Genomic DNA, 13,635 nt, shown 5'->3' on the forward strand with positions numbered 1-13,635 from the left:
TTTTAGAGGTGTGCACAAGAAATGTTTAACTTAGTAAACTTAAGTGTAATGAATGGCTTATAATTCTAATATTTAACATAATAGGACCTTTATCATCCTCCTGTCCAGAGAATAACTCACTAAAGAAGAAGTTTACTATTAATTCTCCTATGAGATTAGACATAGGGTGATACACTTTCAAGACATTAATTTCAAACTCTTGCAATAGGAAAACATGCAGGAGGTTGTACTTTGTGTAGATTCTAGATAATCCATACACAATATTGTGTTTTAAATCCTATTATACTGCTGTACCATTGGTTATTGTGAACTACTGCACAGTACACAATGTCCTAATAAGAGACCTGGAGGTAACATGCTTAAAGGACTTCATCAGCTGTTTTGTAAATGACCACTGAATAGGGGTCTCGTAACAGCAGCTGAGGGTTAAAAGGTTTCCGCCCTTTATCCTGAAAAACACAAAAGGAGGCGGTATAGAAGCCCTCCTTCAGCAACAACAAAACGTGAAACTTTGGTGTCATTAGGTTCAACGACACCTGAGACTTGCAGTGGGCAAGGTATCAGTCTGTTGTGATGTAAAGATGGCGGTGTTGGTTTCCTCTCGGTGAAGTTACTCTGTACAAACCTCGTCTGCTTCTTTCGTCTATTCTTTTAGTGGTTTGCTTACTTACAGCTATCAACAAGCTGTATGAGTGCTGACCACCTCCAGCTCCACACAAACTGCACGCACACACGACGGTAAAAAAGACACTCGAGACGCCGCCATTCCTCCTCTTTGATTTCACTGACCCCTAGTGGCCACAGCGAGAAACTGAAATATATTGAATCTGCCAAGCCAGCGTCGCCGACCGGAAATACTTTCTGTAAATACTTTTACTTACTTACTTACTTACTTTTTTTTTTTTTTTACTATGCTGCCTCACCTCAGCTTTTTATCCTCCACTTATGCTCCTGCTACATTTGTAAATATTCTGTGACGGGTGCATACAGCAGAACAATAATAAGAAATTGAAAAACATTTTAAAGGCAAAATTCTCACCTAATGTTTTTAATCGCCTCAAAAATATATCTTATATTGCGAGCACTTCCGGTAAACATTTTCAAAATAAAGAAACAAAAACAAACAAACAAACAACAATAAGTGGATTTTATGATAATTTGATATAGCTAATAGCCCATGTTGTCTACTTTGCTTGCATTCGCCATTGTGTTTCTTCTTTTCCGTATAAAAGTGTCACGTTGCCCGGAAAGTATATCTGACTATTAAGATTCTTTCATGCAAACAGATTAAAAGCATGGGTGAAGTTTCATTGTTATAAAGGCAGTACATTAGTATTTTTTTTTGTCAAATTGTAAACTGCGAACGCAATAAAATGTGATGTAGCCTAACTTGTAAAAAAAAAAAATAAAAAAAAAATCTAACACTCCCTATTATAGCATACCACCAAATCTAACTATTGCAGACAGACATGTTTGCGTGTTGTCATTCAGAGAACTACAACTCCCACAACCTGATGCGGCCTATGTGACCCATTTAGGTAATCGCTGGGATTATGTAGCCTCATGTCCCGGTGTGATGTGGTTTGGTCGCGTCCCTCCTGCATGAACACAGCAGTAACGTTATTCTGTGCTGGTTTATTACAGCTGTTTCCCCACATCTGCCGCTGTGGAGGACGCGCTGTTCGCTCTGCAGGTTGGTAAACTACACCACCACCACCACAACCACCACCTACACGCAGACCCATAATTCTCCCTGAGGTTAATTCAGTGTCCAGTGGGGATTTACAGTTGCTCCAGTAGCTACTCACCGTTCATAGTGAGCTCCCTGTGTATTCTAGTCCCTGCTGTGATGTGCAGTAGCTACAGCCTACAATCAACTTAATAGGCTATAGTGTACTGTACCTAGTGTTAGCTTGTGTGTTTTATAATTCATTGTTATTTCAAGGGAAGATACTTTGCTTCACTTGACTCCTACATGTGTTTGTGGTTAATCATACCATGTGATGCATTGTTACAGATCAACTTCACCAGAAGTGATTTGTGTGTCCACCTCTGTGGAAGCAAATAATAGTTTTAAGGATAGCAATCTCACCTGATTTTGAGATTAAATTACTGAAGAGTTGTTTTTAAAAAAAATAAAGACTCAATACAGCACACACTGAGAATTGATTTCCTAAACTGTTGTGTGCAGCACAAAAATGTCACACATACACAGTGATTACTCCTGTTGCAAGTTCACATATTACTCTAAGGGCTGGGGCTGCTGAACATTACTGCATACATAAATCCAGTCAAAGCCCACATAATCTCTAGAGTATGTTGCTATTTCACATTGGCCTTGGTATGGGTCTATTCTCTCTGAGCACCCATTCTAGTTGTTACTGTGCTGTTAAAATGGCATTCAAGTAAGAAATCAGTAACTGAACAAAGTGCACACAGCACAGGAGTAAAGGGTTCATCGCACCACTTGAACACATAATAACATCATGGATAACAATTGAAAAGTTAAAACTAATGTAAAATACAAATGTGTTTCAGTTTTGGGGGTCAAAATATTGAATAAACTCAGTAATTAGTTGAAGTTATGTAGTTCTCTGTTGAGTTTTAAGAAAGCCTTAAAATGTAAACTATATAAAATTAATAATTATGAATTACAACAATGATTCTTTTCATCTTATTATTTTGTACTGCTAATATTCTAGGTAATCTAGTAATCTAATTTTATGGAGTGTATAGGATAGGCAAATATAACCCTTGGGCTTTAGCCTATTCATTTTTCGGTCACTGTATGTTTTTTTTCGTGTGTGAAATGTGGTTGCAAGTATGTGTAATATGTGCTGGCTAAATTGTCCAATGGCTAAATGGTTGATTTTGATGTTGGTGTTGTGTGACTGAAATAAATAATTTCATTCAAGAATTATATCTAACCTGTTCACAGCATTTTTGAACTGAGCATTCAGGATCCTCCTTGGACTCGAGGTCAGAGGTCAAAGAGCCATGGGGACCAGGAGGGTGCTGGTGACCGGGTGCTCCTCCGGGATTGGCTTGGCTGTGGCTGCACGGCTTGCTAAAGATGAGTCTAGACGGTTTAAAGGTAAGCCATTTACTCTGCACAAGCAAATAAATGATATACAGGTGATGATCGATGATAGAGATATTTACAACTACTGACACCCAGTGTATCCATTGTTTATCTGAGGCAGTGGTGGCCACAATGAGGGATCTAGGAAAACGGGGGCCCTTGGAAAAAGCAGCTGGCGATTGCTTAAACAAAACCCTGGAAATCAAACAGTTAGATGCCTGTTGTGAAGACTCCATCAGAGAGTGTGTCAACAGCCTGCCAGACAGGAGGGTTGATGTACTTGGTCTGTCTCCTCTCATTTTCATGGACATTTTATAAGTTGATTTAAGCTCTCTCCACAAGCATAAAGTATAATAACACAGGATTTTTCTGCTGTTCTAGTGAATAATGCAGGCACTGGCATGATCGGACCACTGGAGTGCCAAAGTATCGCTGCCATGAAGGAGCTCTTTGACACAAACTTCTTTGGCCTGGCACGACTGGTGAAAGAGTTGCTGCCCGACATGAAGCGAAGGCAGAGCGGCCATATCGTGGTGATGAGCAGCGTCATGGGAATACAGGGTGTGCTTGTTTGTGCCAGAGCAATTTCAGGAGAAGTTAACAAGTAAAAGAGATCTAAGAGATTACTAACTGTTTTTTTTTATATTTCTCCACAGGGCTTCTATTCAATGACGTCTACTCTGCCTCCAAATTTGCAGTGGAGGGATTTTGTGAAAGTCTGGCAGTGCAAGCAATGAAGTTTAACATCAAGTAATTACATGTGCTGAAAAATACATCTCAAAACCTGAAACTCCAGCAACTTTGTCACCTAACGCAGCAGTGGTCCTCTCTGTGTCTTTATATCTCTGTCACAAGGACAACTCTAGTGGAACCGGGCCCAGTGGTGACACCGTTCGAGCGGAAATTGTATGAAGATGCTGAGAAGATGGACTTATCCGGAGCAGACGAGGAGACAGCCAGAATCTTCCGTGAAATTTACCTGCCATACTCAAAAAAGGTCTTCGCCTCGTTAGGCCAGACAGCAGAAGAAGTGGCTGAGGCAAGTGATGACATTATTGTTATGTTTCTATCAGAGTTTAAAGGTGTTGTGTGTATTTTATTTCGAAAAAGAACGGAGCACTTGATAAACACCTTGCTAGTTTCTTATATTTGCATGTGGACGTTCCTTAAACAGCAACAGAAAGTGTCACTGACAGGAAGCGCAGTGGCATCCTGCCTGGAGCCTGCTTATATACACGTCGCTATATGTTTAACACCTGTAGTAGGCCTACATATGTCACTTCTTCTGACAGTTTACACCACACTCTGTTAGTTGTACCAAAAGCAGACGTACTGAACACACACTCTTAAATTTCCTCCTTTAATAGAGATGGAAGGTTTAAGAAATTTGAAATGTGTGTTGAAATGCTTTTTATTTTTCAGCAAACAGTTGGAGTGATCACAGCCAAGCAGCCTCCTCTGCGGCACCAGACCAACCGCCTGTACATGCCCATGACAGCACTGAAACATGCAGATCCAACCGGTCGCCTGCCTCTGGACACTTTTTATAAGATGGTCTTTAAACATGACAACGTGTTCAACGCTACTCTCGCTGTGCTGCGTATGCTGCAACGGAAGGAAGGGAAGAAATGAAGATTTGACTGTCAACCTGCACAGACTGTAGTATGGTAGATGTTTGTTGTCACTGTACAATGTCCAGCTATAGACAGAAGTTCTCTACTGAGGAGCCAGGATCGGGGCCAATGGATGATAATAATGATTCCTCATGTACTGTGTGTATTCACCTGACATAGACTTTATATCTAGCTTTACAATATTTTAAACTTTATGCAGAATTGTACAGGTAAGTGCTGTATAATAACAGCAACATGAACCATAAGCACTCCACAATGTACTTTCAGCTATTAATTAATTATTAAGTAAAATAATCTAGCAATAACAGAATCACAGTGCAAATAATCTGAGATTGTTAAACAAAGAAATCAATCCATGATGACAAAATAAACAAGCCATATTTCAAAATGATAGACAAAATGAATTATTTGTCAACATTGCTGCTTCTGGGTTTTATCTTCATTGTGATGGCTTTCAGGGAATATTCGTATCCTTTCCAAGAGTCCCAGTTGATTCCGATGCCAAAGGTTGAGCTGCCCCAAGCATAAAGACCGTTGGGATTAACAGCATGACATTCTCCATACCACCATCCTCCCAGGTAGATCTTGGCACAGTTTTGAGCATGAGTATCCTGGTCTTTGTCAAATGTAGAAAACTTATGACCATTGTGTGAAGTTAAGGAAGCTCCTGAAAAAAAAGCAGGGGAGAGAGATTACATTTTTAGTCACTTTTAGTGACAGAGATATCGAAGCTATAATTTCAGTATCTATAAGACTCACCAGCTCCTCCATCTGTGAAGCCATCAAGACTAAGCTTGTAGCCGTCCAGCTCTGGACCCACAGAGAAAGAGGAATAATGGACAAAGGCCTTTGTCCCCTCAAAGGTTTCCATCTCCACCTTCAGTTCATAGCTCTCCTTTGATGTGAGGAGATGTATGTTCTCCAGACCTAGCAGATACAATATTTACACAAGAATAAATCAATTGAATTAAAGTTGATATTCTACTCTGTAATATTTCTCTTGAGCGCTACAGCTTACTCCAGATCAGCTGATTAAACCAATAACGCTTAAAATCTAAATGACCAGTCTCAGCTCTTACCCAACCAGTATTCTCCAGATGCTTGACCAAATCCAGTTCTGTACTGATCCCACCCACGATAAAAGTTAATGGTGCCGTCCTTTCTTCTCTGCAAGACCTGGCATGCATGTTCAATATGTTAATCAGCAAAGAAATACTTCCCTCAAGTCAACCAAAGATGGAAATTTACTGTCCATATCATGACAAACTGAGGATGCAAGGTCAGTATTAAGTTAAACACAGTTATGGCTCAGTTTTCTTTACTAAGTTACTTGGTTGCTCTGTTGCAACCGTGTCGGCTCTGAGATAAAAATTTCGATCTAGATAAAAGATAGATAGATAAAAAAAAGATTTGACTGTTTAACATGATATATAAAGTGCAATATGACAGTTGTTAATAATTTGTTCTTGTATTGAAATATAATGTACAGTACACTACAAAATGAACTATAAACACACATACCGTCCATTTACCACTGTCGGCCTCATCACCACAGCCCATATCACAATAGACCTGGAGAGTGGAGACTGGTCCTCCTGGGTAGATGGTGTACACCCCACTTTTACCAAAACCTTTGTTGTACAAGTCAGTGCAGTCTACTGGAAGTAACGCTGGGGAGCAGACTGCTGCTGGGATCAGGAGGAGAAAAACAATGAAGCCCTGTGATCAAAACATAAAAACTGTAATCAGTTACAAATATTTTGCAAATGTAAAATGTGTCAGACATGCCAAACTCACCATGCTTCAATATTTTGAGGGGAATCCTTGTCTGGCACCGTGGTTGGCAAACTTGCAGTTCATTTGTTACTGACACTGTAACAGCCATTGACAGCTGCAGCTAAAAATAATCGGTCTGTATCTGACTGAGAAAGAAGAGTGTATACTGGAATTAGGAGTAGGTTATTTTCATCCCTATCTTACTATCTCTATTTCAGTTTTATGGTATCAATGTCCTTTGCTGGAATTGGACACAATATCCCAATCACCTGCATTAACAATCTAATATAACCCTGCAACGGGACAAATTGGTCAGCTGTCTTGTTGTTGTGGCCATTTTTAAGGCTGCAGCTTGTATTGGAGCACAAAACAACAGGCAACTACAATTATAATGCTGTTCAACATAATGTAATTCCAGCAAAGTTATCACAAATTCTAATTTCAGAAATCAAAAATTGATAATCAAAGCTAAGAAAGATTTTTATTTTAGGCCTATTGTATTAAAACACAGCATAATACATTTCATATGTATGCTGATGATAGTGATCTGAATTCATCATCACCTTCCTCTATAATATGAAACAATCACTGAACACGAGGACACAAAAAATGTAGTTCCCTACAGTTTTTATTATCAGTAACTTATTTTACAACTTTTGACTGTAGAAAGAAAAACTGTGGAAAAGTTTTATGTACAATGATTTTGAACTACTTTTAAACAAGTATTGAAATTAATAATGATAGAAAATATCTATGACTGTTCTAATAACACAAGACCAATAAAATATCAGTCACAGCCTCAGCTTCAAATAATGCTAAATGAAGTACATTTTATTTTTGTCCTTTTTAGTACATAACAATCATTTTAGAAACATAAGACTTCTCAAGCAAAGATCTACCCAGAGCAAACACATGTACAAACAGAAGTTGGGAGGTTGAAATGTACAAAAACACTTAGTGCGACCCAGTAGGGAAATTGAAATGACCAGATATATATATAAAAATAGAAAAAAACAAACAGTAAAACTTGAACTGGACTGTGGACAATGACATGTATCCCAGGTCTGACATAACAGTAGCCAAGTCTATAGTGAACAGGATAAAACAATGAATGAAAGATAAATGCAGTCTATGACACACAGTAAGGGGCTGTATTGGGCCACCACCACAGTAGTAGCTAAGAGTGGTGGCCTGGTCATACAGTGAAAATGCAATGGTTACGTTCTCAAAATTCTACAATTATCAATTGACTTTATGCTCAGATGTCCATAGTATGTAAAGGAGAGGAAGACCTCTATCCTACACACTCCAGTGAGAATAAAGAGTTGGTCAGACATTACACAAGATGTTAGTTGGATGACTGGGAGTGTCATCTCAGAGTTTTGCAAAAAGTTAAAGGGCGCAGCACTACATAGTAGTGTTTTTAACTTCAGTTTCTTCTAACAATCATCTTAAGATGCGACTCCGTGGCCTCTGGACTGGAAGCTACTGTAGATGCAGGGAAACTGTCCCGCTGCATGCCGTAAAACACCTCCCTGAGGAGTGACAGGGCATAAGCAGTACACAGCCCAGCAGCCACACCCTCACACTGACCACTTCTCCTCCACAGACACTAGCAGACACAAGGTGAGTATGTCGACGAATGAGATCTCAACTGCCACAGAGAGTCCAGGAATGTTTACATTTAGTCCAGTGAGGGACGTAATGCGACCTCAGAAAATTATTCTTCCACCTGTCTGTCATCTGGTTCCTCCCTGTGTTGGATGCTGGTGAAAAGCCACAGAGTCCAGACCCAATAAGACAAGCAAAATGTAGGAATGTTTGCAGGGAAGAGTGATATAAAATAGCAGCTGATAAGCATAGCTTAGTACATCTGAAGTGATGTTTTAAAAAAGGTATCCGTGGTTTCCACAAATATACAGTATAAAACAACTGGAACAAACAAAAACTTAATACATGAACTAAAAAAGGGCAGTGAGAGGCTGATTTTAGGAAAACAAGTGAATGTAAATAAGCTTCAAAACTGAAATGTCACGGCTGGCAGTAGATCTGGAGGTAAGAGTCTTGTAAAGTCAGTGAGAAGCTACAGATGAAATGGGAGTTTTAAACCTAAAATTTCACTATTTTGAAGAGTCATAAGTAAAACTGCCATGGATTAAATACCACCCATACATTATAAATATCCACTGTGGTTAAATGTTGTGTTTTACCCACATTTGCCCTGTGTAGCTGGCCACTTGAAGTGCTTCAGAGACACTCATCTACATTCTTATTCATAATACTCATATGGAAAATAATCAATTACCACAATTCAATCAAATCAGAACATATCTCTACTGCTGAGCACCTCTCAATATATATATTTACTAGAACCAGTTTATCACCTTAACCAGCTGTAGGTGGCCTGAATAAATATCAGTCAAGAAGTTAAAATTCCTCTGTCTGTCGGTCAACTGGTCTCAATGATGAATTATATTCCTTTACCTGCCACACTGGCTAAACACAAATGTAGGTGGTTTGTATAAAATAAGAGGGGGCGGCACATTATATGAGAGGCTGGGGGGACAGAAAGAAGGTGACAAAAACCTAAAGAAAAAAGCAGTTCAGAGAGATAAAAACAATAAATAAAAATAAATGAATTCCCTTCAACATTTTACTTTTTTCTCTTATCTAGTTTTTTAATGTTTGTTAGTTTTATGGAGATCACCCCTAAGTCTTTGAAATGAAAGACTTGGTTTTCTTCATATACTTTTTTTTTATAATAAAAAACAAGTCCATCTGTGACAGAATTACTTCATTAAATTGTCTGCTGTTTTTTCAGACAACACACATTTCCCTTTACTTTTTTCTCTGCAGAAATCACTAGCAGACGGTCCTCGTGATAAACATAGTCAATCCAAATCCAATGAAAATCTTGGAAACAGGCTGACACATATAAACACAGACGGGCCCAGGAGCCAGTCCACAAATTCTTTTACCCCAGGTCCCTTTTCAAGCAGAGGCCATAGGATCTTCATGCAAACACCTGCATCTTGCCATTGGCCTCTGGGATTTGAGTAATTTGGGTCTGGGCAGGGCCAGCAACTGCTGGGCTGGGTGTGGAATCAGACCAATCAGAGACGCAGTGAGGGGAGGGGCTGGACCATGGCTCAGGAGACTCTGGGGAGGGGGTTAGGTACGGGTGCTCGCTGGGCAAATGGAGGTAATGCTTGGGCGTGGCATCTAGTGCGGATGAGTAGCTGTGCTGGGAGGGAGGGGTTGGGTAATCCTCCGTTCCTGCAGTGCTGCTACTCGGCTGAGAGGGCAGAGCCTGAGCGGGCTGGGCTGCTGGCGTGGCTGCCTGTGGAGGCTGAGCAGGAGGCTGGGGCTGAGAGGGCTGCTGCTGAGCCATCTGCTGCTGCTGGAAGAAGGATGGTGGAGGTTGTGAGGTCTGGGGAGTCGGCGGGGTTGAGGCAGACATGCGGGCCATGTTCTGTTGGCTGGCGATGGTGTGGTTGAGGAGCTGCTGCTGCTGCTGCTGCTGCTGCTGTTGCTGCTCAGCGATGGAGGGCAGCTTGACTGGGCTGATGGTAGGTGTGGAGGTAACAGGCGTGGGCTGCAGCATGGCGTTGCGGAAGATCTGTTGTTGGTGCATCAGCATGCTCTGCTGCATGGCTGGGCTCTGGGGGTGCATGGCTGCCTGGCTACTCTGCACAAGATTCACCACCTGCTGACCACACTGGGAGGAAGGGGGCATCCGGCTGTGCCAGTCAAAGGGCACGCTGACGGGACTGACCATGCCCATGTTGATCCCCAGCTGGCCAGAACTCAGCACGTAGCCGTGGTTGACATCAGAGGCCATGGAGACACGTCCCTGCATGGACATCCCTCCAGCTCCTAGGTCATTGAGCTGCGCTAGAGACACAGCGAAGGGGCCTCCTCCCTCCAACATGCTGCTATGTACCATTGGGGTGTTTGGAACAGACATGGAGGAGTGGTAGAGTCCTGGTGACTGCATTGCCACAGGAGAAGTGGGGTTGGTGATGTAGCCAGCATTGCTGGCTCCCCCGTGGGGTGAGTCCAGTGAGTCAACTGGGGACAGGGTAACTGAGCTTTCCAGCAAGGCACTCTGCATGTCCAAGGTCAGCTTCTTATTGCGGGCCTTGACCGACTCCTTCAAACTGGAGGCGTTATGGGCTGCCAGGCTAGAACCCTTGGCTCCAGGCCGGCGATTCTTCTTGCCCTGTGGGGTGTTCTTCAGACTAGGCAGGAAGGCACTGGGTGGGCACATGAGAGGAGACAGAGTGTGTCCCCCAGTGAGGTGGTGTCCAGGCCCTCCATGGCCCTGGGGACTTCTCACTGTATTGTACTCATCAAGAAGCTGAACAATATCGTGGTGCATACGCTCCTGAGCAATGTCCCTTGGCAACCTGTCCATATGGTCTGTGATCTCTCTGTTTGCAAAGTGAGCCAGCAGCACCTTCACAGCCTCACAGCTGCCCTCGCGGGCTGCAAGGAACAGAGGAGTCTCCTCCTGAGAAGGAAAAACACAAAAAAAGATGTATTAGACACAAACATATCTCTAGTTTAGCCAAGGCTGAAAGTGTGGTTACATTATGGCAGATGTCATACCTTGAGATCTTGCATATCTTTGTTGGCACTATTCTTCAGTAAGGCAACAGTTGCTTCCACATTATTGACGGCAGCTGCCCAGTGTAAGGCAGATTTACCTAAAAGTGATGATGAACAATCAGATGACAGATGAACAAATCATTTCGTGAAACAGGTAAATCTGCATTTGTACTTTCACTCAAGTGCAAAAATGACGAGCACTTACCTAATTCATCAACTGCATTTACATCAGCATGACAAGTGATGAGTTCCTCTACCATGCCCTCTACTGCCAGCCGTGCTGCCAGGATCAGTGCAGTTGAGCCATCATACATACGGGAGTCCAGATCCGTAGCCCGGTTTCGGATCAGAATCTAGGATGGAGAGTGAAGGTAAAGATTCAAATCAGAAATTTGATTCATATGGCACAAACAAGTATTTCCACCTATGATGTGTCCAATAAACAGTCAGTGTTTCTTTACCTGGAAGACACCCTGTGCATCAGCAGCCACTGCAGCATGTAGCGGGCTGCGGCCTGTGTTGTCCTGAGCATTGGCATCTGCGCCGGCGTCCAGCAACCGTTTAGCAGCGTCAGCACGGGCGTAACGGGCAGCCAGATGGAGCGCTGTCTCACCAGTGCGGTCTGTTTGGGCAGCAAGTGATGCGCCCTGGTAGATCAGGTCGGAGATGATGTTGGCTGAACACTCCTCATTCTCCTCCTCTTCTGTTATCTCAGGCTCTAAGCCACCTCCACAGAATGATGCCAGCATCAGAGGTGTAAAACCATCTGGTGGGAGATGAAAATGTGTACATGTGAGTTGTTGGGCACTTGAACGGGATTAAAAAAACAAAAAAAATCAAGTATAAATGTACAAGTTCCAAACTACTAACTAACCTGGGCCTCTGACATTAACATCCATGCAGTCACTTTCAAATTCTCCTTGAGGTGGGGTGAGGGCCATTGTGGGAGGCACACGAATGTCTGCAGCCGCAAGGTGATGCTGTGTCCACTGTCTGCTGTCCACTGCATCTTCACAGTCTGAGAGCATGCTTGGCTCCTCAACCTGAACTCATAGAAGGGGAGAGGAAAGTTGTGTTACATACTTTAAATGCAGACTGACAGGCTCTTGTGAAATTTACATGCACATTTTGTGTAAATTGTTTAGGACAAGTTAAAAAAAACGCAAGGAAGCTGGGGAACTGACCTTGAGCCTTTTCGCCTCTGGGCAGTCGTCCATCCACTGGTCACTGTGATCTCCAAGGAGAGATTCCTCCACAGTTTTTGGCATGTGTCTGTTTACGGACAGAATATGTAAAACAACATTAGCCCAGTTCCACAGCATATTGCTAAAGCAGCTCAGGTAACATCTCAACACACAAAAGACTTACTTCATTCCCAGAGCATCCTGGCCAACAGGCTCCCTGCGGTTCTTGTTGCTACTTGGTTCCTTTTTCGGGAAGAAGCCCTCAGGGAACCAGAGGGTGCTGTGCTCTCTCTTTCTGCGAGCAATCAGCATGCCTATCACAAGGATGACCAAAAGAAAGAGAGCACCCACCCCCACCAGCAATAGCTTGATCCACGAAAGTTCAGGGTCATTTGGTAGCCTTACACCTGTAGTGAGAAGAGAAACAAGAAAAAAAGTAATACAATTAGGAAAATGAGTAATTTTCTCAATATGTAGGAATTTTTTGTTAAATTAAGAACCCAATGCTATTGCAATATTCTTGAAATAGTTAAATAAAATATATATCACACGTCCCTACCGGTGAGAAGAAATATTTGCCTTAATTTAAGACATTTCATCTTACTTAGATTTCAGATTTTGCAGTGTACATATTTGTGCCTCATTTGTCTAACTAGCCTTTTTTGTGCTCTTTAATATTCCTACTCACCACGGGCTTCTTTCAGGGGATAAGGGAAGCGGAGCATTTCTGATGCTGACAGGGCCCCCAGGTACTCTGCAGCACTGTCAGCTGTGGGGAAACAGTCCTCTGACTCCTGATAGCACAGACGGTTGTCTATTTCCAGGTACACCTTAGAGCTGCCGGAATAATAAAACGACAAGTGTTCAGTGTAATGTACAATTCATAATTTACAGGATTGACTTCTGGTTTTCTGTTCACTGGATGCCTGACTGACCCGATGACCTCGTGCTGAGGCTCCAGCTCCCTTTTGAAGCGTGCCTCTCGCCGAGTGTAGGGGAGGATCATTGCTTTTCCATTCCTGTCAAGCCGGAAGCGCAGTGAAGTGTGCAGGATAGAACTCAATTTTTGCAGAAAAGCTGTGCTGGTGCGGAGAAGCTCTTCTGGAGGCAGCAGGACAACTAAAACCAAGACACCATCAGCAAGGTCTTCTGGAACCTTCCCTGCGCAGTCCAAGCCATCCCAGCCACACTGCTCTGTGTTGCAGCCCTGGTCACACTGTCCATTAGCATAGTGGTCGAGGCAGTAGGTTTCATAGACTGAACTGTAATGACACAAATAAAAAGGATCAGCTCAGGCTTCTTCAAGTGAGCACAGAAAAATCTGGGGAATCCTGTTAACAGTAAAAGT

General features: G+C 42.4%; 3 protein-coding genes across 5 annotated transcripts in view; 1 reads left to right on the forward strand and 2 right to left on the reverse strand.

Moving 5' to 3' along the window:
• Positions 1 to 1,525: 1,525 nt before the first annotated feature.
• On the forward strand, positions 1,526 to 4,714 carry LOC146982778 (retinol dehydrogenase 8). 2 transcript variants are annotated; one of them, XM_085783936.1, is made up of 7 exons: positions 1,526 to 1,693; positions 2,939 to 3,094; positions 3,200 to 3,365; positions 3,464 to 3,643; positions 3,739 to 3,832; positions 3,938 to 4,121; positions 4,505 to 4,714. In XM_085783936.1, the coding sequence occupies exons 2-7, from the start codon at positions 3,074 to 3,076 to the stop codon at positions 4,712 to 4,714; spliced, it is 855 nt and encodes a 284-aa protein (XP_085640062.1). In that variant the 5' UTR covers positions 1,526 to 1,693; positions 2,939 to 3,073. The 2 variants fall into 2 exon arrangements, with proteins under 2 accessions (XP_085640062.1, XP_085640061.1); XM_085783935.1 differs by having other exon boundaries at positions 3,204 to 3,365.
• LOC146982779 (microfibril-associated glycoprotein 4-like) lies at positions 4,491 to 6,728 on the reverse strand. Of its 2 annotated transcripts, XM_085783937.1 has the most exons (5): positions 6,514 to 6,728; positions 6,238 to 6,435; positions 5,796 to 5,892; positions 5,476 to 5,643; positions 4,491 to 5,383 (listed from the first exon to the last, which is right to left on the reverse strand). In XM_085783937.1, the coding sequence occupies exons 1-5, from the start codon at positions 6,514 to 6,516 to the stop codon at positions 5,121 to 5,123; spliced, it is 729 nt and encodes a 242-aa protein (XP_085640063.1). In that variant the 5' UTR covers positions 6,517 to 6,728; the 3' UTR covers positions 4,491 to 5,120. The 2 variants fall into 2 exon arrangements, with proteins under 2 accessions (XP_085640063.1, XP_085640064.1); XM_085783938.1 differs by lacking the exon at positions 5,796 to 5,892 and having other exon boundaries at positions 6,514 to 6,620.
• Positions 6,729 to 7,102: 374 nt separating this feature from the next.
• Positions 7,103 to 13,635, reverse strand: part of notch3 (notch receptor 3) — a 30,190-nt gene continuing 23,657 nt past the window's right edge. The window contains exons 25-33 of the mRNA XM_085783939.1: positions 13,223 to 13,549; positions 12,976 to 13,124; positions 12,472 to 12,694; positions 12,288 to 12,375; positions 11,978 to 12,146; positions 11,565 to 11,869; positions 11,309 to 11,456; positions 11,104 to 11,201; positions 7,103 to 11,005 (exon numbers count right to left, since the gene is read on the reverse strand). Coding sequence (XP_085640065.1) covers positions 9,506 to 11,005; positions 11,104 to 11,201; positions 11,309 to 11,456; positions 11,565 to 11,869; positions 11,978 to 12,146; positions 12,288 to 12,375; positions 12,472 to 12,694; positions 12,976 to 13,124; positions 13,223 to 13,549 — 3,007 coding nt within the window. The 3' untranslated portion in view covers positions 7,103 to 9,505. The remainder of the gene's footprint in view (positions 11,006 to 11,103; positions 11,202 to 11,308; positions 11,457 to 11,564; positions 11,870 to 11,977; positions 12,147 to 12,287; positions 12,376 to 12,471; positions 12,695 to 12,975; positions 13,125 to 13,222; positions 13,550 to 13,635) is intronic.

The sequence above is a fragment of the Trachurus japonicus genome, chromosome 8 (genome assembly GCF_045865225.1).
Source record: "Trachurus japonicus isolate A0001 chromosome 8, Traja_1.0".
Classification (NCBI taxonomy): Eukaryota; Metazoa; Chordata; class Actinopteri; order Carangiformes; family Carangidae; genus Trachurus; species Trachurus japonicus.

Bases quoted from the DNA above. Each gene is read 5' to 3' on its own strand.
- LOC146982778 (XM_085783935.1), top strand. From the start codon at position 2,998: ATGGGGACCAGGAGGGTGCTGGTGACCGGGTGCTCCTCCGGGATTGGC. The intron at 3,366-3,463 runs GTCTGTCTCCTC...CTGCTGTTCTAG, and splicing joins CAGGAGGGTTGATGTACTTG to TGAATAATGCAGGCACTGGC. The intron at 4,122-4,504 runs GCAAGTGATGAC...TTTATTTTTCAG, and splicing joins CAGCAGAAGAAGTGGCTGAG to CAAACAGTTGGAGTGATCAC.
- LOC146982779 (XM_085783937.1), bottom strand. The intron at 5,893-6,237 runs GTATGTGTGTTT...CATGCATGCCAG, and splicing joins CCGACAGTGGTAAATGGACG to GTCTTGCAGAGAAGAAAGGA. The intron at 5,384-5,475 runs GTGAGTCTTATA...CTTTTTTTTCAG, and splicing joins CTTCACAGATGGAGGAGCTG to GAGCTTCCTTAACTTCACAC.